The sequence below is a fragment of the Thunnus maccoyii genome, chromosome 20 (genome assembly GCF_910596095.1).
Source record: "Thunnus maccoyii chromosome 20, fThuMac1.1, whole genome shotgun sequence".
Lineage (NCBI taxonomy): Eukaryota > Metazoa > Chordata > Actinopteri > Scombriformes > Scombridae > Thunnus > Thunnus maccoyii.
The window spans coordinates 133854-161353 of NC_056552.1; the positions used below are offsets into that span (position 1 = coordinate 133854).

Below are 27500 nucleotides of genomic sequence, written 5' to 3' on the forward strand. Positions count from 1 at the left end.
CACACACAATTATACACACACACACATTATACACACACACATTATACACACACACACTCATTATACACACACTCATTATACACACACAATTATACACACACACATTATACACACACATTATATACACACACATTATACACACACACATTATACACACACAATTATACACACACTCATTATACACACACAATTATACACACACACACATTATACACACACACACTCATTATACACACACAATTATACACACACTCATTATACACACACAATTATACACACACACTCATTATACACACACACACATTATACACACACACACTCATTATACACACACTCATTATACACACACATTATACACACACACATTATACACACACATTATACACACTCATTATACACACTCATTATACACACACTCATTATACACACACATACACACTTATTACACACACACACACTCATTATACACACACTCATTATACACACACACATTATACACACACACACTTATTACACACTCATTATACACACACACACTTATTACACACTCATTATACACACACACACTTATTACACACACACACACTCATTATACACACACACACACTTATTACACACTCATTATACACACACAATTATACACACACACACATTATACACACACACTCATACACACACACTCATTATACACACACACATTATACACACACACTGATTATACACACACACACACTTATTATACACACACACACTCATTATACACACACACACACTTATTACACACTCATTATACACACACAATTATACACACACTCATTACACACACACACATTATACACACACACTCATACACACACACTCATTATACACACACACATTATACACACACACTCATTATACACACACACACACTTATTACACACTCATTATACACACACAATTATACACACACTCATTATACACACACAATTATACACACACACACATTATACACACACACTCATACACACATATTCATTATACACACACACATTATACACACACACTGATTATACACACACACTCATACACACACACTCATTATACACACACACATTATACACACACACTCATTATACACACACACACACTTATTACACACACTTATTATACACACACTCATACACACACTTATTACACACACACACTCATTATACACACACACACACTCATTATATACACACTCATTATACACACACACACACACACTCATTATACACACACACACTTATTACATACTCATTATACACACACACACACTTATTACACACACACAATCATTATACACACACTCATTATACACACACTCATTATACACACACTCATTATACACACACACACTTATTACATACTCATTATACACACACACACACTTATTACACACACACACACTCATTATACACACACATATACACACACACTTATTACACACTCATTATACACACACACACACTCATTATACACACACACACACTCATTATACACACACACACACTCATTATACACACACAATTATACACACACTCATTATACACACACAATTATACACACACACACATTATACACACACACTCATTATACACACACACATTATACACACACACACACTTATTACACACACACACACTCATACACACACACATTATACACACACACTCATTATACACACAGTCATTATACACACACACACACTAATTACACACACACACTCATACACACACACATTATACACACACACTCATTATACACACACACACACACACTCATACACACACTCATTATACACACACACATTATACACACACACACACACTTATTACACACACACACACTCATACACACACACATTATACACACACACTCATTATACACACACACACACTTATCACACACACACACACTCATACACACACTCATTATACACACACACATTATACACACACACTCATTATACACACACACATTATACACACACACACATTATACACACACACATTATACACACACACTCATTATACACACACACACACACTTATCACACACACACACACTCATACACACACTCATTATACACACTCACTCATTATACACACACACATTATACACACACACACACTTATTACACACACACACACTCATACACACACACATTATACACACACACTCATTATACACACACACACACACTTATCACACACACACACACTCATACACACACTCATTATACACACACACACTTATTACACACACACACACTCATACACACACACATTATACACACACACTCATTATACACACACACACACACTTATCACACACACACACACTCATACACACACACATTATACACACACACACACTTATTACACACACACACACTCATACACACACACATTATACACACACACTCATTATACACACACTCATTATACACACACACATTATACACACACACACACACACTTATTACACACACACACACTCATACACACACTCATTATACACACACACATTATACACACACACTCATTATACACACACACTCATTATACACACACACATACTTATTACACACACACAATCATTATACACACACTCATTATACACACTCATTATACACACACACACACTCATTATATACACACACTCATTATATACACACTCATTATATACACACACACACTTATTACACACACACACACTTATTACACACACACACACTTATTACACACACACACACTCATTATACACACACACATTATACACACACTCATACACACACTCATACACACACTCATTATACACACAATCATTATACACACACTCATTATACACACTCATTATACACACACACACACTTATTACACACACACACACACACTTATTACACACACAATTATACACACACTCATTATACACACACAATTATACACACACACACATTATACACACACACATTATACACACACATTATACACACTCACTCATTATACACACACATTATACACACACACACACTCATACACACACGCATTATACACACACACTCATTATACACACACACATTATACACACACACACACTTATTACACACACACACACTCATACACACACACATTATACACACACACTCATTATACACACACTCAGTATACACACACACTCATTATACACACACACACATTATACACACACGCATTATACACACACACTCATTATACACACACACATTATACACACACACACACTTATTACACACACACACACTCATACACACACGCATTATACACACACACTCATTATACACACACACTCATTATACACACACACTCATTATACACACACACACATTATACACACACGCATTATACACACACACTCATTATACACACACACATTATACACACACACACACACTTATTACACACACACACACTCATACACACACACATTATACACACACACACATTATACACACACACACACTTATTACACACACACACACTCATACACACACACATTATACACACACACTTATTATACACACACTCATTATACACACACACATTATACACACACACACACACACTTATTACACACACACACACACACACACACACACACACTCATTATTGACACACTCATTATACACACACACACACACACACACACACACTCATTATTGACACACTCATTATACACACACACACTTATTACACTCATTATACACACACACACTCATTATACACACACTCATTATACACACACACACTTATTACACACACACACACTTATTACACACACACACACTCATTATACACACACACACACTTATTACACACTCATTATACACACACACACACACACTTATTACATACACACACACTCATTATACACACACTCATTATACACACACACACACTTATTACACACACAATTATACACACACTCATTATACACACACAATTATACACACACACACATTATACACACACATTATACACACACACTCATTATACACACACACACACACACTTATTACACACACAATTATACACACACTCATTATACACACACAATTATACACACACACACATTATACACACACATTATACACACACACTCATTATACACACTCATTATACACACTCATTATACACACACACATTATACACACACACACATTATACACACACACATTATACACACACACATTATACACACACACATTATACACACTCATTATACACACACACATTATACACACACACACATTATACACACTCATTATACACACACACTCATTATACACACTCATTATACACACACACACATTATACACACTCATTATACACACACACATTATACACACTCATTATACACACACACTCATTATACACACTCATACACACACACACATTATACACACTCATTATACACACACATTATACACACTCATTATACACACACACATTATACACACACACATTATACACACACACATTATACACACTCATTATACACACTCATTATACACACACACACACACACTCATTATACACTCATTATACAGACAGACAGACAGGTAGCAGACAGACAGGTAGCAGACAGACAGGTAGCAGACAGACAGGTAGCAGACAGACAGACAGGTAGCAGACAGACAGGTAGCAGACAGACAGGTAGCAGACAGACAGGTAGCAGACAGACAGGTAGCAGACAGACAGACAGACGTCCAACTGAAGCTGAAGACGACGTCTGATGTTTGATAACTGAGGTTTTATTACATCATCTACCAGCCGGTGGAGGCAGACGGCGCCGCCCAGAGTCGGTTCTCCTGGAAGTTTCTTCCCGTTAAAGGGGAGTTTTTCCTGCTTGTGGAGGAATGTTGGGTCTCTGTAGATCAGATGCTCTATGTGGAACGAACCCTGAGATGAGTCCGTCGGTGCTTTATCAATAAAACCGATCGGTATTGAATGTGTTCGTCTCTGCAGAGTTGAAGGAAACCGGCCGACGGTCGGGGATGACGCGATGAGGCCCTGAATCTCTCCCGTGTGTTTGTGTGTTTCAGACTCGTTCCTGAGGAGTCGCTCCAGCTCGGACCACGAGGCCACGGCCATGATGAAGGCTCAGTTCATGAGTCTGTGGGACGGACTGGACACGGACGTCCACTGCCAGGTATCAATACACAGAAACAGTGTAGACGGCCTTCCTCCGCTGCTCTCATCTGTTTTACATCACAGCTCAGTTTGATCACCTGTTTGTGTTTGTCGTCACATTTCCTTCATGACAGAAACTAACAGTAACAACAACAACAACAACAACAACAACAACAACAACAACAACAATAATGATGATGATGAGTGTGTTTGTGTCAGGTGATCATTATGGGAGCCACCAATCGTCCCCAGGATCTGGACTCTGCTATTCTGAGGAGGATGCCGACCAGGTTCCACATCAACCAGCCGGTATACACACACACACACACACACACACACACACACACACACACACACATCAATTAATCAATACAACACTGATTGGAGATAGATCAATAGATCATGTTTACAGTAAAGTCTCCACCTGCTCTGTTAATAAATATAAATATTTATAAAACTGACCAGCAGCTGTGCAGTGAAAGTAAAGTGAGGATGTTTCATGAATAGTTTTTATTGATCAGCAGAAAGCTAAAGCTAATCAATATTTACCTTTAAAACAGCAGCAAACAGTGTTTCAGGTTCTCGGCAGCTTGAATGTTGCTGCATCTGAGTCCATGATGAAGATGGAGCTTCATGACTCTGGCTGGAGCAGCTGTTTGCAGCTGGATCAGAGTGGTCTGGGGGCTGCAGGATCAGAGCGGTCTGGGGTCTGCAGGATCAGCTGGATCAGAGTGGTCTGGGGTCTGCAGGATCAGCTGGATCAGAGTGGTCTGGGGGCTACAGGATCAGCTGGATCAGAGTGGTCTGGGGGCTACAGGATCAGCTGGATCAGAGCGGTCTGGGGGCTGCAGGATCAGAGCGGTCTGGGGGCTACAGGATCAGCTGGATCAGAGCGGTCTGGGGGCTGCAGGATCAGCTGGATCAGAGTGGTCTGGGGGCTGCAGGATCAGCAGGATCAGAGTGGTCTGGGGGCTACAGGATCAGCTGGATCAGAGTGGTCTGGGGGCTGCAGGATCAGCAGGATCAGAGTGGTCTGGGGGCTACAGGATCAGCTGGATCAGAGTGGTCTGGGGGCTGCAGGATCAGCAGGATCAGAGTGGTCTGGGGGCTGCAGGATCAGCTGGATCAGAGTGGTCTGGGGGCTACAGGATCAGCAGGATCAGAGCGGTCTGGGGGCTGCAGGATCAGAGTGGTCTGGGGGCTACAGGATCAGCTGGATCAGAGCGGTCTGGGGGCTGCAGGATCAGAGTGGTCTGGAGGCTGCAGGATCAGCTGGATCAGAGTGGTCTGGGGGCTGCAGGATCAGAGTGGTCTGGAGGCTGCAGGATCAGCAGGATCAGAGTGGTCTGGGGGCTGCAGGATCAGAGCGGTCTGGGGGCTGCAGGATCAGCTGGATCAGAGCGGTCTGGGGGCTGCAGGATCAGAGCGGTCTGGGGGCTGCAGGATCAGCTGGATCAGAGCGGTCTGGGGGCTGCAGGATCAGAGCGGTCTGGGGGCTGCAGGATCAGCTGGATCAGAGTGGTCTGGGGGCTGCAGGATCAGCTGGATCAGAGTGGTCTGGAGGCTGCAGGATCAGCAGGATCAGAGTGGTCTGGGGGCTGCAGGATCAGAGCGGTCTGGGGGCTGCAGGATCAGAGCGGTCTGGGGGCTGCAGGATCAGCTGGATCAGAGTGGTCTGGAGGCTGCAGGATCAGCAGGATCAGAGTGGTCTGGGGGCTGCAGGATCAGAGCGGTCTGGGGGCTGCAGGATCAGCTGGATCAGAGTGGTCTGGGGGCTGCAGGATCAGCTGGATCAGAGCGGTCTGGGGGCTGCAGGATCAGAGTGGTCTGGGGGCTGCAGGATCAGCTGGATCAGAGTGGTCTGGGGGCTGCAGGATCAGTTGGATCAGAGCGGTCTGGGGGCTGCAGGATCAGTTGGATCAGAGCGGTCTGGGGGCTGCAGGATCAGCTGGATCAGAGTGGTCTGGGGGCTACAGGATCAGCTGGATCAGAGCGGTCTGGGGGCTACAGGATCAGCTGGATCAGAGTGGTCTGGGGGCTGCAGGATCAGAGTGGTCTGGGGGCTGCAGGATCAGTTGGATCAGAGTGGTCTGGGGGCTGCAGGATCAGCAGGATCAGAGTGGTCTGGGGGCTGCAGGATCAGAGTGGTCTGGGGGCTGCAGGATCAGTTGGATCAGAGTGGTCTGGGGGCTGCAGGATCAGTTGGATCAGAGTGGTCTGGGGGCTGCAGGATCAGTTGGATCAGAGTGGTCTGGGGGCTGCAGGATCAGTTGGATCAGAGCGGTCTGGGGGCTGCAGGATCAGTTGGATCAGAGTGGTCTGGGGGCTGCAGGATCAGCTGGATCAGAGTGGTCTGGGGGCTGCAGGATCAGTTGGATCAGAGTGGTCTGGGGGCTGCAGGATCAGAGTGGTCTGGGGGCTGCAGGATCAGCTGGATCAGAGCGGTCTGGGGGCTGCAGGATCAGCTTTGTTCATACAAACAGAAAACTAAATGAAAGCAGATTTTCAGGTCGACTGTTTGTGTGTTTGTGTGTTTGTGTGTTTGTGTGTTTGTGCAGAGTGTGCAGCAGCGAGAGCAGATCCTCAAACTCATCCTGGAGAACGAGAGCGTAAGTTCACCACTTCCTGCAGCAGCTCATTGGCTGCCTTACATATGTTTCACCTGTTAAAACAGGCCCCGCCCTCCCAAACGCCCCGACTGACCAGCAAGAACTGAATAATTCACCCGCTTTAAAAAACCATCCAGTACATATATTCATCCATTCATTATTATTATAGATCATCCATTCATATATTATTACACATCATCCATTCATATATTATTATACATCATCCATTCATTATTATTATACATCATTCATTCATATATTATTACACATCATTCATCCATTCATTATTATTATACATCATCCATTCATATATTATTATACATCATCCATTCATTATTATTATACATCATCCATTCATTATTATTACACATCATCCATTCATTATTATTATACATCATCCATTCATTATTATTACACATCATCCATTCATATATTATTACACATCATCCATATATTATTACACATCATTCATTCATATATTATTATACATCATCCATTCATTATTATTACACATCATCCATTCATATATTATTATACATCATCCATTCATTATTATTACACATCATCCATTCATATATTATTATACATCATCCATTCATTATTATTATACATCATCCATTCATTATTATTACACATCATCCATTCATATATTATTACACATCATCCATTCATTATTATTATACATCATCCATTCATTATTATTACACATCATCCATTCATATATTATTACACATCATCCATTCATATATTATTACACATCATTCATTCATATATTATTACACATCATTCATTCATATATTACACATCATTCATTCATTATTATTACACATCATCCATTCATATATTACACATCATTCATCCATTCATATATTATTACACATCATCCATTCATATATTACACATCATTCATCCATTCATATATTATTACACATCATCCATTCTCATATTATTACACATCATTCATTCATATATTATTACACATCATTCATCCATTCATATATTATTACACATCATTCATATATTATTACACATCATTCATTCATATATTATTACACATCATTCATTCATATATTATTACACATCATCCATTCATTATTATTATACATCATCCATTCATTATTATTACACATCATTCATTCATATATTATTACACATCATTCATTCATATATTATTACACATCATTCATTCATATATTATTACACATCATTCATTCATATATTATTACACATCATTCATATATTATTACACATCATTCATCCATTCATATATTATTACACATCATCCATTCATTATTATACATCATCCATTCATTATTATTACACATCATTCATTCATATATTATTACACATCATTCATTCATATATTATTACACATCATTCATTCATATATTATTACACATCATTCATATATTACTACACATCATTCATCCATTCATATATTATTACACATCATCCATTCATATATTATTACACATCATTCATTCATTCATATATTATTACACATCATTCATTCATATATTATTACACATCATTCATTCATATATTATTACACATCATTCATTCATATATTATTACACATCATCCATTCATATATTATTACACATCATTCATGCATTCATATATTACACATCATTCATTCATATATTATTACACATCATTCATTCATATATTATTACACATCATTCATCCATTCATATATTATTACACATCATCCATTCATATATTATTACACATCATTCATTCATTCATATATTACACATCATTCATCCATTCATATATTATTACACATTCATTCATATATTACACATCATTCATTCATATATTACACATCATCCATTCATATATTACACATCATTCATTCATTCATTCATATATTATTACACATCATTCATCCATTCATATATTATTACACATTCATTCATATATTATTACACATCATTCATTCATATATTATTACACATCATCCATTCATATATTACACATCATTCATTCATTCATTCATATTATTACACATCATTCATCCATTCATATATTATTACACATCATCCATTCATATATTATTACACATCATTCATTCATTCATATATTATTACACATCATTCATCCATTCATATATTACACATCATTCATTCATTCATATATTATTACACATCATTCATTTATTCATTCATATTATTACACATCATCCATTCATTATTATTATACATCATTCATTCATATATTATTACACATCATTCATTCATATATTATCACACATCATTCATCCATTCATATATTATTACACATCATTCATTCATATATTATTACACATCATTCATCCATTCATATATTATTACACATCATCCATTCATATATTATTACACATAATTCATTCATTCATATTATTACACATCATTCATCCATTCATATATTATTACACATCATTCATTCATTCATATATTATTACACATCATTCATTCATTCATATTATTACACATCATTCATCCATTCATATATTATTACACATCATTCATTCATATATTATTACACATCATTCATTCATTCATATTATTACACATCATTCATTCATTCATATTATTACACATTATTCATCCATTCATATATTATTACACATCATTCATTCATTCATATTATTACACATCATTCATCCATTCATATATTATTACACATCATTCATTCATATATTATTACACATCATTCATTCATTCATATTATCACACATCATTCATCCATTCATATATTATTACACATCATTCATTCATTCATTCATATATTATTACACATCATTCATTCATATATTATTACACATCATCCATTCATATATTATTACACATCATTCATTCATATATTATTACACATCATTCATTCATTCATATATTATTACATATCATTCATTCATATATTATTACACATCATTCATTCATATATTATTACACATCATTCATTCATTCATATATTATTACACATCATTCATTCATTCATATATTATTACACATCATTCATTCATATATTATTACACATCATTCATTCATTCATATATTATTACACATCATTCATTCATATATTATTACACATCATTCATTCATATATTATTACACATCATTCATTCATATATTATTACACATCATTCATTCATTCATATATTATTACACATCATTCATTCATTCATATATTATTACACATCATTCATTCATATATTATTACACATCATTCATTCATTCATATATTATTACACATCATTCATTCATTCATATATTATTACACATCATTCATTCATTCATATATTATTACACATCATCCATCCATATATTACACATCATTCATTCATTCATTCATATATATAGTGATCATAGACATCAGTCTGGTTATTGAACACCAGTCCGAAGTGCTTTTTTCTCCTATTTTTCCTGAATGCAGCACAAGATGATTGAGGTCAGATGCTTTAACATGTAAACTCACGTTCTGCAGCATCACTTCATCAATCAGTCTGATCAGCTCTCTGTCTGTAGGTCGATTTGTCGGTTGACCTCGTCGATGTCGCCAAGGAAACGGAGGGATTCTCAGGAAGTGACCTCAGGGAGATGTGCCGCGACGCTGCGTTGCTGTGTGTCCGAGACTTCGTCCACACTCAGAATGACAGGTACCCGTCTGTCTCTCCATTCAAATGAGCTTTATTGGCATGAATGTCAACAGCAACAGTCAATGAAACTAATCAATACATTTGATTAACGAAAGCAGCAGTTTTAATTTCATATAATACTTCATTCAATTCTGATCACATTTCCTTCTGAAAGGGTTAAAGACGGCTGTGTGTGTAGCTACATATAAATATTTATATATCTGTATATATATAAATGTATATATGCGTATATATATGTATGTAAACTATATAACTATATGTGTGTGTGTGTGTGTGTGTGTATAAACGTAGCACATAAAGTAAGGACATGTGTGTTTGGTAGATTATTTCTTTGTTGTAACGAAGCTTCTTGGTAATAAATCTTATACTGTTGGAAAGTCTGTTTATTTCTCTTTTAAATGGAGCCACATCTGTGGGATGAGCAGCAGAGCTGAGTATGTGGGTTGCGCCCATGAAAAATTTGCCAAATCCTCTCTGCCGATGCCAAACAGCTTATTCTGCCATTGACTCTTGTTTGGTGTTTGGTGGATTGGATGATTGAAGTGTGAAGAAACAAGACATATTGGCAATTTAACAATTTATTAATCTAACAAACAGGAGCCTCAGTAGCGTGTGGAAGAACCATACACAGCCACAACAGCCTGGCACCTCCTCCTCATGCTGGTCACCAGCCTGGTCACACTCTGCTGTGGGATGGCGTCCCATTCTTCAACCAGCATTTGTCAAGTCAGCCAACGTGGTTGTGTTGGTCACTCTGGCATGCCCGAGCTGATCCCACAAGTGTTCAGTGGGGTTGAGGTCAGGACTGCTGGCAGGCCGTTGAGATTGCCTCCAGTGATGACGAGCCTGGTTTTCCCAGTGAGGGAGATGCCGCCCCAGACCATCACACTGCCTCCACCAACAGATGTTACTCTATCGGTGCAGCAATCAGCGCAGCGTTCTCTGCATCTTCTCCACACTTTGACCCTACGATCCAACTGCCGTAGGCAGAATCTGGACTCATCGCTGAACATCCTCCACATGTTCAGGTTCCAGCGCAAACGGGCCTGATGGTGAAGGGCGGTCATGGCAGGCCTCGTGGCAGCCCTATGAGACCGCAGATTGGCTGCGTGCAGTCTGTTCCAGATTGTCTGGGCAGGGAGCCGTCGGCCATATCGTCCTGCAAACCTGGACTGCAAAGACAGCCTACGGTACCTCAGTGCTGACGGGGTGAGGAGACGGTCTTCTTGGGTCTCTGACATCCCCCGTTATAAAGAACTTGGCCTTCACTTTGGAGATGGTGCTAGGGCTCACTCCAAATAATGCCACAACTTGGTTTTATGGAACACCAGCTTGAAGTTGCCTATCGTACGGGCCCAATCCAGACCAGTCAAACCTGGTATGCTGATTCTTGGAGCAGACACCTACTGACCCCTGTAGCAGGGCCCAAGCTCACAGGTGCCTGATCGGCGGCACCTGGAGGTACCAGAAACTCAAAACAAGAGTCCATAGCAACAGCAAAATAAGCCGTTTGGCATCGGCAGAGAAGATTTGGCAAATTTTTCATGGGTTCAACCCACATAGTCAGCTCTGCTGCTCATCATGTATGTTCCTTACAAATGTGGCTCCATTTATACATATACATGTACATACATACATACATACATATATACATATATACATACATACATATGTACATACATACATACATACATATATACATACATGTACATACATACATACATATATACATATATACATACATGTACATACATACATACATACATATATACATACATGTACATACATACATACATACATACATATATACATACATGTACATACATACATACATACATATATACATACATGTACATACATACATACATATATACATACATATATACATACATATACATACATACATATATACATACATGTACATACATACATACATACATATATACATACATGTACATACATACATACATACATATATACATACATGTACATACATACATACATACATATATACATACATGTACATACATACATACATACATATATACATACATGTACATACATACATACATACATATATACATACATGTACATACATACATACATACATATATACATACATGTACATACATACATACATACATATATACATACATGTACATACATACATACATACATATATACATACATGTACATACATACATACATACATATATACATGTACATACATACATACATACATACATATATACATGTACATACATACATATATATGTACATGTACATACATACATATATACATACATATGTACATGTACATACATACATATATACATACATATATACATACATGTACATACATACATACATACATACATATATACATACATATATACATACATGTACATACATACATACATACATACATATATACGTACATGTACATACATACATACATACATACATACATATATACGTACATGTACATACATACATACATATATACGTACATGTACATACATACATACATATATACGTACATGTACATACATACATACATACATATATATATATATGTATATACAGCGTGAACACAGTCAGTAGTGATGGTTCATTAGCAACTAACTCTCTCTCTGCCTGTCTCTCTCTCTCTCTGCCTGTCTCTCTCTGCCTGTCTCTCTCTCTCTGCCTGCCTGTCTCTCTCTCTCTGCCTGTCTCTCTCTCTCTGCCTGTCTCTCTCTCTCTGCCTGCCTGTCTCTCTCTCTCTGCCTGTCTCTCTCTCTCTGCCTGTCTCTCTCTGCCTGTCTCTCTCTCTCTGCCTGCCTGTCTCTCTCTCTCTGCCTGTCTCTCTCTCTCTGCCTGCCTGTCTCTCTCTGCCTGTCTCTCTCTCTCTGCCTGTCTCTCTCTCTCTGCCTGTCTCTCTCTCTCTGCCTGTCTCTCTCTCTCTCTGCCTGTCTCTCTCTCTGCCTGTCTCTCTCTCTCTGCCTGTCTCTCTCTCTCTGCCTGTCTCTCTCTCTCTCTGCCTGTCTCTCTCTCTCTGCCTGTCTCTCTCTCTGCCTGTCTCTCTCTCTCTCTGCCTGTCTCTCTCTCTGCCTGTCTCTCTCTCTCTGCCTGTCTCTCTCTCTGCCTGTCTCTCTCTCTCTCTGCCTGTCTCTCTCTCTCTCTGCCTCTCTCTCTGCCTGTCTCTCTCTCTGCCTGTCTCTCTCTCTCTCTGCCTGTCTCTCTCTCTCTCTGTCTCTCTCTCTGCCTGTCTCTCTCTCTGCCTGTCTCTCTCTCTCTGCCTGTCTCTCTCTCTGCCTGTCTCTCTCTCTCTCTGTCTCTCTCTCTGCCTGTCTCTCTCTCTCTGCCTGTCTCTCTCTCTCTCTGTCTCTCTCTCTCTGCCTGTCTCTCTCTCTCTGCCTGTCTCTCTCTCTCTGCCTGTCTCTCTCTCTGCCTGTCTCTCTCTCTCTCTCTCTGCCTGTCTCTCTCTGCCTGTCTCTCTCTCTCTGCCTGTCTCTCTCTCTGCCTGTCTCTCTCTCTCAGTGTTTCAGAGGATTTCATTCGTCCGATCCATCAGTCCGATCTGCAGAAGGCGATCAGTAAGATGAAGAAATCTAAAACGGCGGGCGGACACGGCGCCCTGCTGCACGCCGCTCTGGACTGAACACACACAGATCACATGATCACATGGTGACCTCAGCCTGCGGTTGCGGGTTCAGTTCCCGCCCGTTCATCAGCACAGTGTGTAAATACTGACCTGCTGTTTCCACGTTTCATGTTCCACATGTTTCATGTTCCACATGTTTCATGTTCCACATGTTCCACATGTTTCATGTTCTACATGTTTCATGTTCCACATGTTTCATGTTCTACATGTTTCATGTTTCACGTGTTTCATGTTCCACATGTTTCATGTTCTACATGTTCCACATGTTTCATGTTCCACATGTTTCATGTTCTACATGTTTCATGTTCCACATGTTCCACATGTTCCACATGTTCCACATGTTTCATGTTCTACATGTTTCATGTTCCACATGTTTCATGTTCTACATGTTTCATGTTTCACGTGTTTCATGTTCCACATGTTTCATGTTCCACATGTTTCATGTTCTACATGTTTCATGTTTCACGTGTTTCATGTTCCACATGTTTCATGTTCCACATGTTCCACATGTTTCATGTTCCACATGTTTCATGTTCTACATGTTTCATGTTTCACATGTTTCATGTTCTACATGTTTCATGTTCCACATGTTTCATGTTCTACATGTTTCATGTTCTACATGTTTCATGTTTCACATGTTTCATGTTCTACATGTGCCACTGCTTCTTGTTTTTATTCAGTCAGCTGATCAGTCTGCCTGTCTCTCTCTCTGTCTCTCTGCCTGTCTGTCTGTCTCTCTGCCTGTCTGTCTCTCTGCCTGTCTGTCTGTCTGTCTGCCTGTCTGTCTCTCTGCCTGTCTGTCTGTCTCTCTGCCTGTCTGTCTGTCTCTCTGCCTGTCTGTCTCTCTGCCTGTCTGTCTCTCTGCCTGTCTGTCTGTCTCTCTGCCTCTCTGTCTCTCTGCCTGTCTCTCTGCCTGTCTCTCTCTCTGCCTGTCTCTCTGCCTGTCTGTCTGTCTCTCTGTCTGTCTGTCTCTCTGTCTCTCTGCCTGTCTGTCTCTCTGCCTGTCTCTCTCTGCCTGTCTGTCTCTCTGCCTGTCTCTCTCTCTGCCTGTCTGTCTCTCTGCCTGTCTGTCTGTCTCTCTGCCTGTCTGTCTGTCTCTCTGCCTGTCTGTCTCTCTGCCTGTCTGTCTGTCTCTCTGCCTCTCTGTCTCTCTGCCTGTCTCTCTGCCTGTCTCTCTCTCTGCCTGTCTCTCTCTCTGCCTGTCTCTCTGCCTGTCTGTCTGTCTCTCTGCCTGTCTGTCTCTCTCTCTGTCTGTCTGTCTCTCTGTCTCTCTGCCTGTCTGTCTCTCTGCCTGTCTCTCTGCCTGTCTCTCTCTGCCTGTCTGTCTCTCTGCCTGTCTGTCTGCATCTGTCATGTTTTTGTAATCATGTAAGTTTGAGACTCGTCTGATGATCCAGGAACTAACTTGTGTGTCAGTTTGAGTCGTTTCACTTGTTCGTGTAAATACTTTCACACAGTGAGTCATTAAACACGTCACATGACCCCTGTGACGCTTTTCTTCCTCATCAATCTATTTATTTCCTGTCTGATCACAGCAGCCTCTGGTGGACATCAGAGGAACTGCAGGATTATTACACGTCTGTCATTTCATCATCGTTTCCTGGAGAGAACCGTGTCAGCTGTTAATTACCAGTAATGAATGTTTACTTTGGTTTAAATGCAGCAGTTCTTCTCTCTGATTGGCTCCAATTTACAAAGTGCCAAAACACTGAAGACGTCAATAATACTTTTTATATTAGAGTATTAATAAAGGAAAAGTCTGAAGGTTCGTTAATAGTCTGAGTTCTTTCTGCTCGTTAGGAAATGATTGTTAATTACAGACGTGTAAAGAAATGTTCTCACTGGAAAATAAAATGCAAACATGAAATGGAACTTTATTTACTTTATTCTTTATTTTTATTGTGATGTTTGAATGTTGGAAGAACTGAACTGTGGTTTTACTGAAACTTTATTTTATTTTCAGTTTGGTTCATAAAATGTAAAATAAATGTTTTTGTACCGATATTCAGTTTATTAGGATGTAAAACAGCAGCAGAAACAGTTTTAGTTTTGCTAAAAAATAAACTAAATTGATTATGAAACAAGCTGCTGATTAGTTTTCTGTTTATTGATTATTGGATTATTATTATTATTATCTGTAAACTGCAGCTTCAGGTTTGAATACAGGAAGACTTTTTATTTTTTTAGTAACGGCCTGTTAAATGATGTAATGTTCATGATGACATCATTGTTACGTGTGAGCTCAAACATGTTTAATTGATTTCATATTAATTACTGTAACAATCATTAAATCATCACAAACTCATCAAACTGTTTTTATTATTCAGCAGTTTCTCTTCACACCTGCCTGTTATTTTATATTTTATATTTGTCATAATTAACAATTAAACTTCGTCATTTCAGAAAAATTAGAACAAAGTTTTCACCAGAAAATGCATCATAATATTAAATAAGTCATAAATGTTTTATAAGAAACATGTAAATTAATTATCAATAATAATAATAATAATTTTATGAGTTTGCAGTTTTAACCTGAGAAAAATTAATATTCAGATTATTTCATGTATTTGTTGTAATTTTACATTAAAAGTTAAATTACAGAATAAAATCTGTTTTTAATGAGAATTAATTAATTTCAGACTATTTGAGAACAAATATGAAGTTTTTCTTGTAAATGGATGATTATTCTGTAATATTTCACAGAATCAAGTTAAACTGGTTTCTACTTTGAATCAAAGACAGAAGACTGATCAGTTTAAAACGGTGAAAATCTTTATTAAACTTTCAGATAAAAACATCTTTGTGGAATAAATCAAAGCGTCTCAAAGCACCGCAGGAAACCGTCCGCACATCAAAGGCTGATTTTGGCACTTTAAGTCTAAACTAATTAAATAAACCTGATTCTCTCAGAGCTCGTTCACACATAAACCTGCAGCGGAAGAAGCTCAGTGAATCTGCTGAAAGCTCCACAGCAGCACCGAGGCTGCTGATTGGTCCAGAGAATAAATAAAGATCAATGAACCCTGTCGTCCCTCAAATAAACACAATCCCTGTAAAAACGCTTCGTACTGAACAGATTCAGACGTTCGCTGCGTTTCAGCGTCTCAGGTTTGTTTTTAACATCTTTATGTTTTAAAAATAAAACATTTTCCCGAAACTGATCGATGACTAAATATATAAATATCATAATATCATAAAATGAACTGATGATGAAGTCTCATCGCACGTTGACATGAATCATCTGATCACAGAAACAGACGTGTTTTATTCTGATTACTGATGATCAATAACGTGCTGACAGACACACAACACGTTCAAAACACGACAAAAACTAATAAACACAAATGTTCCCAAAATAAATAATCAGATTTAAGATGTTTTTACTCAGAGAACAAAAACTTTACAAGAGAAAACTTCAGACTTTGTGTTTTTGGTTTCATGAAGTCTTTGATCGACCGCAGCTGCGTTACTGTTGCCGAGCCGTGATTGGACAGCCGCCGCCTGGGGGAGGGGCTGCGTTACTGTTGCCGAGCCGTGATTGGACAGCCGCCGCCTGGGGGAGGGGCTGCGTTACTGTTGCCGAGCCGTGATTGGACAGCTGCCGCCTGGGGGAGGGGCTGCGTTACTGTTGCCAAGCTGTGATTGGACAGCCGCCGCCTGGGGGAGGGGCTGCGTTACTGTTGCCGAGCCGTGATTGGACAGCCGCCGCCTGGGGGAGGGGCTGCGTTACTGTTGCCGAGCCGTGATTGGACAGCCGCCGCCTGGGGGAGGGGCTTGTCGGACCAGTGTTTAACTCTTCTCTCAGAGCTTCTTAATCTGTTTGAGTGAAGTAAAAAATAATTTAAACGTGACGAGAACATTTGAGCTGAACTGATTCCCATATTCACAGATCAATATATTGATTAAGGCTGTGGCAGAAGACGGATCCAGTGTTTTTACTGGTTTCCAGATCAGAGTTCGGTGTTGGGTCCTCGGCCGCTCGGTCTCCCCTCACACTCTCTGTGGAAGTCGCAGCCGTCCAGCAGGTGGCGGTACGTGGCCCGGACGTCTCGGTACAGCGGCGCGTCCTCCGCCTCCAGCCCCGGGAATCGAACCGGAGACTCGTTGACGAGCAGCTGCAGCCGCGGACCTCGCTGGCAGTCGTACAGGACGAACAGCAGGTTGGCGGCGTACGGGACGATCTCACTGGTCCGGAAACTTCGACCTGCGAGACGCGACGGGACACGTTAAAGCTATAATGTGTAAAAAATAACAGTTTAAATTAAAAAATTAACTAAAATCATCAACAGGATGTGAAGAAACAACAGTTCTGACGTTCTGTCAAAGACCTGAATGTGCTACTGAAGTTAGCATGCTAACCAGCTAGCTGCGGCCTGCGCTGTCTCATAATACCACTTTACACCACAGAGGCGACGGAGAGTCACCGTCAGTCCAACATGAGACGAAGAAGAAGAAGTGATGGTGGAGTCAGGCTGAATGCTGCTGAACTTTTCTCTGTAGGACTGTTAATACGTCACTTTATTAAGTTTTAATACATCATCAGGTGAGAAACATGTAGATTCCAACATGTGGTCAGTTTACCGTGTTGTAAAACGGCAGCAAATAACGAGACATGATGCTCAGCGACAGCTAGAATATATTAATTATAATAGTTTATATATTAGTTGAACTGAGAGTTATGTTGTAACTCATCTCTGTGATGCAGGTTTTGGGGGTTTTGGGGGGGTCAGTTCTTACACACGATACCTTTAAACCTGGAAACACTGAGCCGGTGACATCAGGCCTCACTTCTATGCTCTCTTCCTTTTGGCTGACTTATCATTATCCGATTGAACCTCAGGATGGGGGCGGGGCTTCGTACCGTGCTGTGTGCTGTAGTTGTCGGCGGTGGGCGGAGTCTTGTCCTTGTAGAGTCCTAGCAGGGAGAGGAGGGGGAGGAGCGTCTCAGCATGGCCCACCAGGACGGAGGCGGGTTCAGGCGACGCCTCGCTGGACCTGACAGACGACAACAAACCTTCACATCAGCGTGAGGAGAGTTTACGGCAGGTTAAAGGTTTGAAACGACTCGTTTCAGTCATTTAGAAAACGTGTCGAAAACCATTTAAACACTAAAACAGCCGAGATGGAAAAAAGTAGAGACGTCTCACAATGTCTCAGTTTCCCAAAACCACAAACTGCTGCGTTTTCCAGCTGAGTATCGACCTACTGACGGAGGGAATGTCTGTTACTCTGTCTGTTACTCTGTCTGTTACTGTCTGTTACTGTCTGTTACTCTGTGTGTCTGTTACTCTGTGTGTCTGTTACTCTGTGTGTCTGTTACTCTGTCTGTTACTCTGTGTGTCTGTTACTCTGTCTGTTACTATCTGTTACTGTCTGTTACTCTGTCTGTCTGTTACTCTGTCTGTTACTATCTGTTACTGTCTGTTACTCTGTCTGTCTGTTACTCTGTGTGTCTGTTACTCTGTGTGTCTGTTACTCTGTCTGTTACTCTGTGTGTCTGTTACTGTCTGTTACTCTGTCTGTTACTGTCTGTTACTGTCTGTTACTCTGTCTGTTACTCTGTTACTGTCTGTTACTGTCTGTTACTCTGTCTGTTACTGTCTGTTACTGTCTGTTACTCTGTGTGTCTGTTACTGTCTGTTACTCTGTCTGTCTGTTACTCTGTGTGTCTGTTACTCTGTCTGTCTGTTACTCTGTCTGTTACTCTGTGTGTCTGTTACTCTGTCTGTTACTCTGTCTGTTACTCTGTCTGTCTGTTACTCTGTCTGTTACTCTGTCTGTTACTCTGTCTGTTACTCTGTGTGTCTGTTACTCTGTGTGTCTGTTACTCTGTCTGTTACTCTGTGTGTCTGTTACTCTGTCTGTTACTCTGTGTGTCTGTTACTCTGTCTGTTACTGTCTGTTACTCTGTGTGTCTGTTACTCTGTTACTCTGTGTGTCTGTTACTCTGTCTGTTACTCTGTGTGTCTGTTACTCTGTCTGTTACTCTGTGTGTCTGTTACTCTGTTACTCTGTGTGTCTGTTACTCTGTCTGTCTGTTACTCTGTCTGTTACTCTGTGTGTCTGTTACTGTCTGTTACTCTGTCTGTCTGTTACTCTGTCTGTTACTCTGTCTGTTACTCTGTGTGTCTGTTACTCTGTCTGTTGCTGTCTGTTACTCTGTCTGTTACTGTCTGTTACTCTGTGTGTCTGTTACTCTGTCTGTTACTCTGTCTGTTACTCTGTGTGTCTGTTACTCTGTCTGTTACTCTGTGTGTCTGTTACTCTGTGTGTCTGTTACTCTGTCTGTTACTCTGTGTGTCTGTTACTCTGTCTGTTACTCTGTGTGTCTGTTACTCTGTGTGTCTGTTACTCTGTGTGTTACTCTGTGTGTTACTCTGTCTGTTACTCTGTGTGTCTGTTACTCTGTCTGTTACTCTGTGTGTCTGTTACTCTGTGTGTCTGTTACTCTGTCTGTTACTCTGTGTGTTACTCTGTGTGTCTGTTACTCTGTCTGTTACTCTGTGTGTCTGTTACTCTGTCTGTTTCTGTCTGTTACTCTGTGTGTCTGTTACTCTGTCTGTTACTCTGTGTGTCTGTTACTCTGTCTGTTACTCTGTGTGTTACTCTGTGTGTCTGTTACTCTGTCTGTTACTCTGTGTGTCTGTTACTCTGTCTGTTACTCTGTCTGTTTCTGTCTGTTACTCTGTGTGTCTGTTACTCTGTCTGTTACTCTGTGTGTCTGTTACTCTGTGTGTCTGTTACTCTGTGTGTCTGTTACTCTGTCTGTTACTCTGTGTGTCTGTTACTCTGTCTGTTACTCTGTCTGTTTCTGTCTGTTACTCTGTCTGTTACTCTGTGTGTCTGTTACTCTGTCTGTTACTCTGTGTGTCTGTTACTCTGTGTGTCTGTTACTCTGTCTGTTACTCTGTGTGTCTGTTACTCTGTGTGTCTGTTACTCTGTCTGTTACTGTCTGTTACTCTGTGTGTCTGTTACTCTGTCTGTTACTCTGTCTGTTACTGTCTGTTACTCTGTGTGTCTGTTACTCTGTCTGTTACTCTGTCTGTTACTCTGTCTGTTACTCTGTCTGTCTGTTACTCTGTCTGTTACTCTGTGTGTCTGTTACTCTGTGTGTCTGTTACTCTGTCTGTTACTGTCTGTTACTCTGTCTGTCTGTTACTCTGTCTGTCTGTTACTCTGTGTTACTCTGTGTGTATGTTACTCTGTCTGTTACTCTGTCTGTTACTCTGTGTGTCTGTTACTCTGTCTGTTACTGTCTGTTACTCTGTCTGTTACTGTGTGTCTGTTACTCTGTGTGTCTGTTACTCTGTGTGTCTGTTACTCTGTCTGTTACTCTGTGTGTCTGTTACTCTGTCTGTTACTCTGTCTGTTACTGTCTGTTACTGTCTGTTACTCTGTCTGTTACTGTCTGTTACTCTGTCTGTTACTCTGTCTGTTACTCTGTGTGTCTGTTACTCTGTCTGTTACTCTGTCTGTTACTGTCTGTTACTCTGTCTGTTACTCTGTCTGTCTGTTACTCTGTCTGTCTGTTACTCTGTGTGTCTGTTACTCTGTGTGTCTGTTACTCTGTCTGTTACTGTCTGTTACTCTGTCTGTCTGTTACTCTGTCTGTCTGTTACTCTGTGTTACTCTGTGTGTATGTTACTCTGTCTGTTACTCTGTCTGTTACTCTGTGTGTCTGTTACTCTGTCTGTTACTGTCTGTTACTCTGTCTGTTACTGTGTGTCTGTTACTCTGTGTGTCTGTTACTCTGTGTGTCTGTTACTCTGTCTGTTACTCTGTGTGTCTGTTACTCTGTCTGTTACTGTCTGTTACTGTCTGTTACTCTGTCTGTTACTGTCTGTTACTCTGTCTGTTACTCTGTCTGTTACTCTGTGTGTCTGTTGCTCTGTCTGTTACTCTGTGTGTCTGTTACTCTGTGTGTCTGTTACTCTGTGTGTCTGTTACCCTGTCTGTTACTCTGTGTGTCTGTTACTCTGTCTGTTACTCTGTGTGTCTGTTACTCTGTGTGTCTGTTACTCTGTGTGTTACTCTGTGTGTTACTCTGTGTGTCTGTTACTCTGTGTGTTACTCTGTCTGTTACTCTGTGTGTCTGTTACTCTGTCTGTTACTCTGTGTGTCTGTTACTCTGTGTGTTACTCTGTCTGTTACTCTGTGTGTCTGTTACTCTGTGTGTTACTCTGTCTGTTACTCTGTGTGTCTGTTACTCTGTGTGTCTGTTACCCTGTCTGTTACTCTGTGTGTCTGTTACTCTGTCTGTTACTCTGTGTGTCTGTTACTCTGTGTGTCTGTTACCCTGTCTGTTACTCTGTGTGTCTGTTACTCTGTCTGTTACTCTGTGTGTCTGTTGCTCTGTGTGTCTGTTACTCTGTGTGTTACTCTGTGTGTCTGTTACTCTGTGTGTCTGTTACTCTGTGTGTCTGTTACCCTGTCTGTTACTCTGTGTGTCTGTTGCTCTGTGTGTCTGTTACCCTGTCTGTTACTCTGTGTGTCTGTTACTCTGTCTGTTACTCTGTGTGTCTGTTACTCTGTGTGTCTGTTACTCTGTGTGTCTGTTACCCTGTCTGTTACTCTGTGTGTCTGTTACTCTGTCTGTTACTCTGTGTGTCTGTTACTCTGTGTGTCTGTTACCCTGTCTGTTACTCTGTGTGTCTGTTACTCTGTCTGTTACTCTGTGTGTCTGTTACTCTGTGTGTTACTCTGTCTGTTACTCTGTGTGTCTGTTACTCTGTGTGTCTGTTACTCTGTGTGTCTGTTACCCTGTCTGTTACTCTGTGTGTCTGTTACTCTGTCTGTTACTCTGTGTGTCTGTTACTCTGTGTGTTACTCTGTGTGTCTGTTACTCTGTGTGTCTGTTACTCTGTGTGTCTGTTACTCTGTCTGTTACTCTGTGTGTCTGTTGCTCTGTGTGTCTGTTACTCTGTCTGTTACCTGCATCGTTGGGAGTTCAGTGTCCAATCAGGTGAGTTTGGACACGCGACACGTTTACTATTAATAAACTTTGAATAAAGCAGCGACCAATCAGCTGCCTGGAAGACTTTTATTGTGAAACATCTGCAGGAAGTGCAGCGATTCGCTGACAGCAGCTTAACGATTGAAAAATGAATCTGTGATTACAGACGAGTCTGTCTGTCTGATGATGTCACCGACCTGCGGGGGCGTCCGGCCTTGTCGAGCGTCCTGAAGACGTGATGGAAGAGAGGACAGCTGGACAGACTGCTGATCACATGACCATGAGAACGCTTCCAGTACTGCTTCAGGTCCGACTTGTACTCCAACACCTGCGGAGAGAGACGGCGGGTAAATATAACGAAACGCTCCGTCCGCGGGTTAAAGGGTTAAAGTTCTGCTGCTTTGACCTTGGCGTCGCTCTCGTCAAACAGGAAGCACCACGGAGAGTGAAGAGACTTGATAGACAGCTCGTAGGAACACAAGAAGAACGCCGCTTCCACCAGATCTACAGGACACACGGAGGGACAAAACTCGTCATCGTTTATCGGCTCGTTGACGTCAGCCGGTAATAAGTTTGGACTTTTTGTAATCGAGTGAGATTTAATGTCAAATAAAAACTAATTAAATTATTGACGCCAGTGAATTGATGATCGATTATTGACATCCCTAAAGCTGGTGGTGTTGCTATGGCAACAGTGTGTGCGTGTGACCTGGTGTGAGGCGGTGATGAGGAAGGCCCAGCCTCTCGGACATCCTCCTCCTCACTCTCTCCATCTCCTCGCCGTGTTTGAACTTCTCCACCTCTGCCAGCGCCGTGCGGTTGTTCTCCACGCCCTCCACGTAACCACGGCAACGCTCAAAGAAACGCATCAGATGGTCATCCAACTCGTGGCTGTAGTGCACCTCTGCGAGAGAGAGAGAGAGAGAGAGAGAGAGAGAGATCACATGACCTGCTGCCTCGCTCCGTTTCTTCAACCAGTAGTGACATCATACTGATTCAGAATACAGCCATGGAGAGAAGCACAATGCATGCTGGGTAAAACAGAACCAACAAGACAGACAGAAGTCAGGCGTGTTCGGGCGTGTTCAGGCGTGTTCGGGCGTGTTCAGGCGTGTTCGGGCGTGTTCAGGCGTGTTTGGGCGTGTTCAGGCGTGTTCGGGCGTGTTCGGGCGTGTTCGGGCGTGTTCAGGCGTGTTCGGGCGTGTAGAATCTCACCGTGGCGTCCCCAGTGCTGCTGCAGACCCTCCTGAAACGCCTCCACGCTGCTCACACAGCGATGCTTCGAGCTGCTCAGGAAGCTGATCCTCCTCTTCCTCACGTTCTCCTCTGACAGCAGAGACGGGAACAAGGCGGACAGACGCCTCGCCAGCTGACGGAGGTCATCTCTGCCCTTCTCCACCAGCTGACCTGAGGAGGAGGAGGAGGGAGGGGAAGAGGGAGGAGGAGGGAGAGGGAGAGGAGGAGGAGGAGGAAGGAGAGGAGGAAGGAGGAGGAAGGAGTGAGAGGAGGAGGAGGAGGAAGGAGAGGAGGAGGGAGAGGAGGAAGGAGGAGGAAGGAGTGAGAGGAGGAGGAGGGAGGGGAAGAGGGAGGAGGAGGGAGAGGGAGAGGAGGAGGAGGAAGGAGGAGGAGGGAGGGGAAGAGGGAGGAGGAGGGAGAGGGAGAGGAGGAGGAGGAAGGAGGAGGAGGAAGGAGAGGAGGAGGGAGTGAGAGGAGGAGGAGGGAGAGGAGGAGGAGGAAGGAGGAGGAGGGAGGGAGAGGACGAGGAAGAGGAAGAGGGAGAGGAGGAGGAGGAGAGGAAGAGGAGGAGGAGGAGGGAGAGGAGGAGGGAGAGGAGGAGGAGGAAGGAGGGAGAGGAGGAGGAGGAGGAGGAGAGGAAGAGGAGGAGGGAGAGGAGGAGGAGGAAGGAGGGAGAGGAGGAGGAGGAGGAGGAGGGAGAGGAAGAGGAGGAGAGAGAGGAGGAGAGGAAGAGGAGGAAGGAGGGAGAGGAGGAGGAGGAGGAGGAGAGGAAGAGGAGGAGGGAGAGGAGGAGGAGGAGGAGGAGGGAGAGGAAGAGGAGGAGGGAGAGGAGGAGGAGGAAGGAGGGAGAGGAGGAGGAGGAGGAGGGAGAGGAAGAGGAGGAGGGAGAGGAGGAGGAGGAAGGAGGGAGAGGAGGAGGAGGAAGGAGGGAGAGGAGGAGAGGAAGAGGAGGAAGGAGGAAGGAGGGAGGGGAGGAGGAGGATAACATATAACATTCATAGCCATGTGGAATATTTCCCCTCGTGTTTTGCGTCCTCACCGTCCATGTCCTCGGTGAACCACATCTCCCAGCGGCTCTGGATGTCCCGCAGCCAGGCCCCGGAGCCCCCGGACCCCCCGGACCCCCCGGTAAACCCGGTACCTGCGGAGCCCCCTCTAGCCTCCCTCCGCACCAGCTCGCTCAGTTTGTGGATCCTGCGGATGTTTTTGACGGTCGGGTACCGGCTGCCGTGCCTGATGACGGCGGTCAGGTGCACCGGGGAGCAGCGCTCCGTGTCCGGGGGCTTTAACACGGATTTATTGACAGACAAGGCGTCCCGCAGCAGGTGCGGGTTCACCTCCTCGTACCGGGTCTTGGTCCCGAAGTAAGAGGCGATGTGCGGGACGTCCTGGACCGACAGAGAGGAGCAGGACAGGCGGGTCAGCAGCAGGCTGAGAGCCGCCGTCAGGACGCTGTTTCTGGGCAGAGAAACGGAGAACATGTCGGCGGAGCTCCGGATGCTTCTCCCGCCTTTGTTTGCTTTGTTGATGTTCCGGGTTCACGTGACCTTTGACCCGTCTGTCGCTCAGCGCGTCACAGTTTTTAAATCGATCATTTGTCATAAAACTACAACTAGTACTAATATCAATACTCACTAATATCGATCAGGACATCGATAGAACACATCTATTTTTTTTCATGTAGCTTCAAAACCAGAAACATGCGTCACTTCCGGTGAATACACAAACAGCTTCCGTTTAATTATTCCAAAATAAAAGCCAGAACAAAAATACTTCTGTTGTTTACTTTCAAAATAAAAGCGTGGAACGCTTCAAATGAACACAATGTTTGTTTGTTTGTTTGTTTGTTTGTTTGTTTGTTTGCATTCCCCAAGGAAACAGACATGGAGGTCTTCTCTTAATTACAAGATCTCTTCTGGTAATTATGAGATTGTTCTCTCACAATAACGACTTCCTGATCTCGTTATTAAGAGAAACGTTTGAATGGTTATTGATCATCGTTTTAGGAGACAGACATGATGATGCTGTCTGATTTAATTCACTTTGATTTCTGCTTGAACAATCCAACAACGTTGATTTACTGACTGTTCAGTTTATTGTCAATCATTGTGTAAAATATGTCTTCATAATCCGGATTATTATCAGGATTAAAATACCTTTCAGAAACTTTCCGTCGGTGGGTTTGAGTGACTCCAGGTTTAACTCTTCTTACAGGGGTTG

At 41.9% G+C, this 27500-nt stretch overlaps 3 protein-coding genes across 4 annotated transcripts in view; 2 read left to right on the forward strand and 1 right to left on the reverse strand.

The window, feature by feature from the left end:
- Window positions 1–15233, forward strand: part of atad1b (ATPase family AAA domain containing 1b) — a 45568-nt gene extending 30335 nt beyond the window's left edge. Inside the window, exons 6-10 of the mRNA XM_042396317.1 lie at window positions 5108–5214; window positions 5415–5504; window positions 7754–7804; window positions 11314–11444; window positions 14967–15233. Coding sequence (XP_042252251.1) covers window positions 5108–5214; window positions 5415–5504; window positions 7754–7804; window positions 11314–11444; window positions 14967–15087 — 500 coding nt within the window. The 3' untranslated portion in view covers window positions 15088–15233. The remainder of the gene's footprint in view (window positions 1–5107; window positions 5215–5414; window positions 5505–7753; window positions 7805–11313; window positions 11445–14966) is intronic.
- LOC121886391 (uncharacterized PE-PGRS family protein PE_PGRS54-like) lies at window positions 5521–7744 on the forward strand. Its single transcript, XM_042396316.1, has 2 exons — window positions 5521–6665; window positions 6759–7744. Exons 1-2 carry the CDS (start codon window positions 5810–5812, stop codon window positions 7688–7690), a joined length of 1788 nt encoding a protein of 595 aa, XP_042252250.1. The 5' UTR covers window positions 5521–5809; the 3' UTR covers window positions 7691–7744.
- Window positions 15234–17840: 2607 nt separating the features above from the next.
- On the reverse strand, window positions 17841–27091 carry minpp1b (multiple inositol-polyphosphate phosphatase 1b). Of its 2 annotated transcripts, none has more exons than XM_042398503.1 (7): window positions 26320–27089; window positions 25260–25451; window positions 24754–24948; window positions 24451–24548; window positions 24242–24372; window positions 19952–20085; window positions 17841–19294 (listed from the first exon to the last, which is right to left on the reverse strand). In XM_042398503.1, exons 1-7 carry the CDS (start codon window positions 26759–26761, stop codon window positions 19041–19043), a joined length of 1446 nt encoding a protein of 481 aa, XP_042254437.1. In that variant the 5' UTR covers window positions 26762–27089; the 3' UTR covers window positions 17841–19040. The 2 variants fall into 2 exon arrangements, with proteins under 2 accessions (XP_042254437.1, XP_042254438.1); XM_042398504.1 differs by having other exon boundaries at window positions 19218–19294; window positions 19837–20085; window positions 26320–27091.
- Between the last annotated feature and the right edge of the window lie 409 nt (window positions 27092–27500).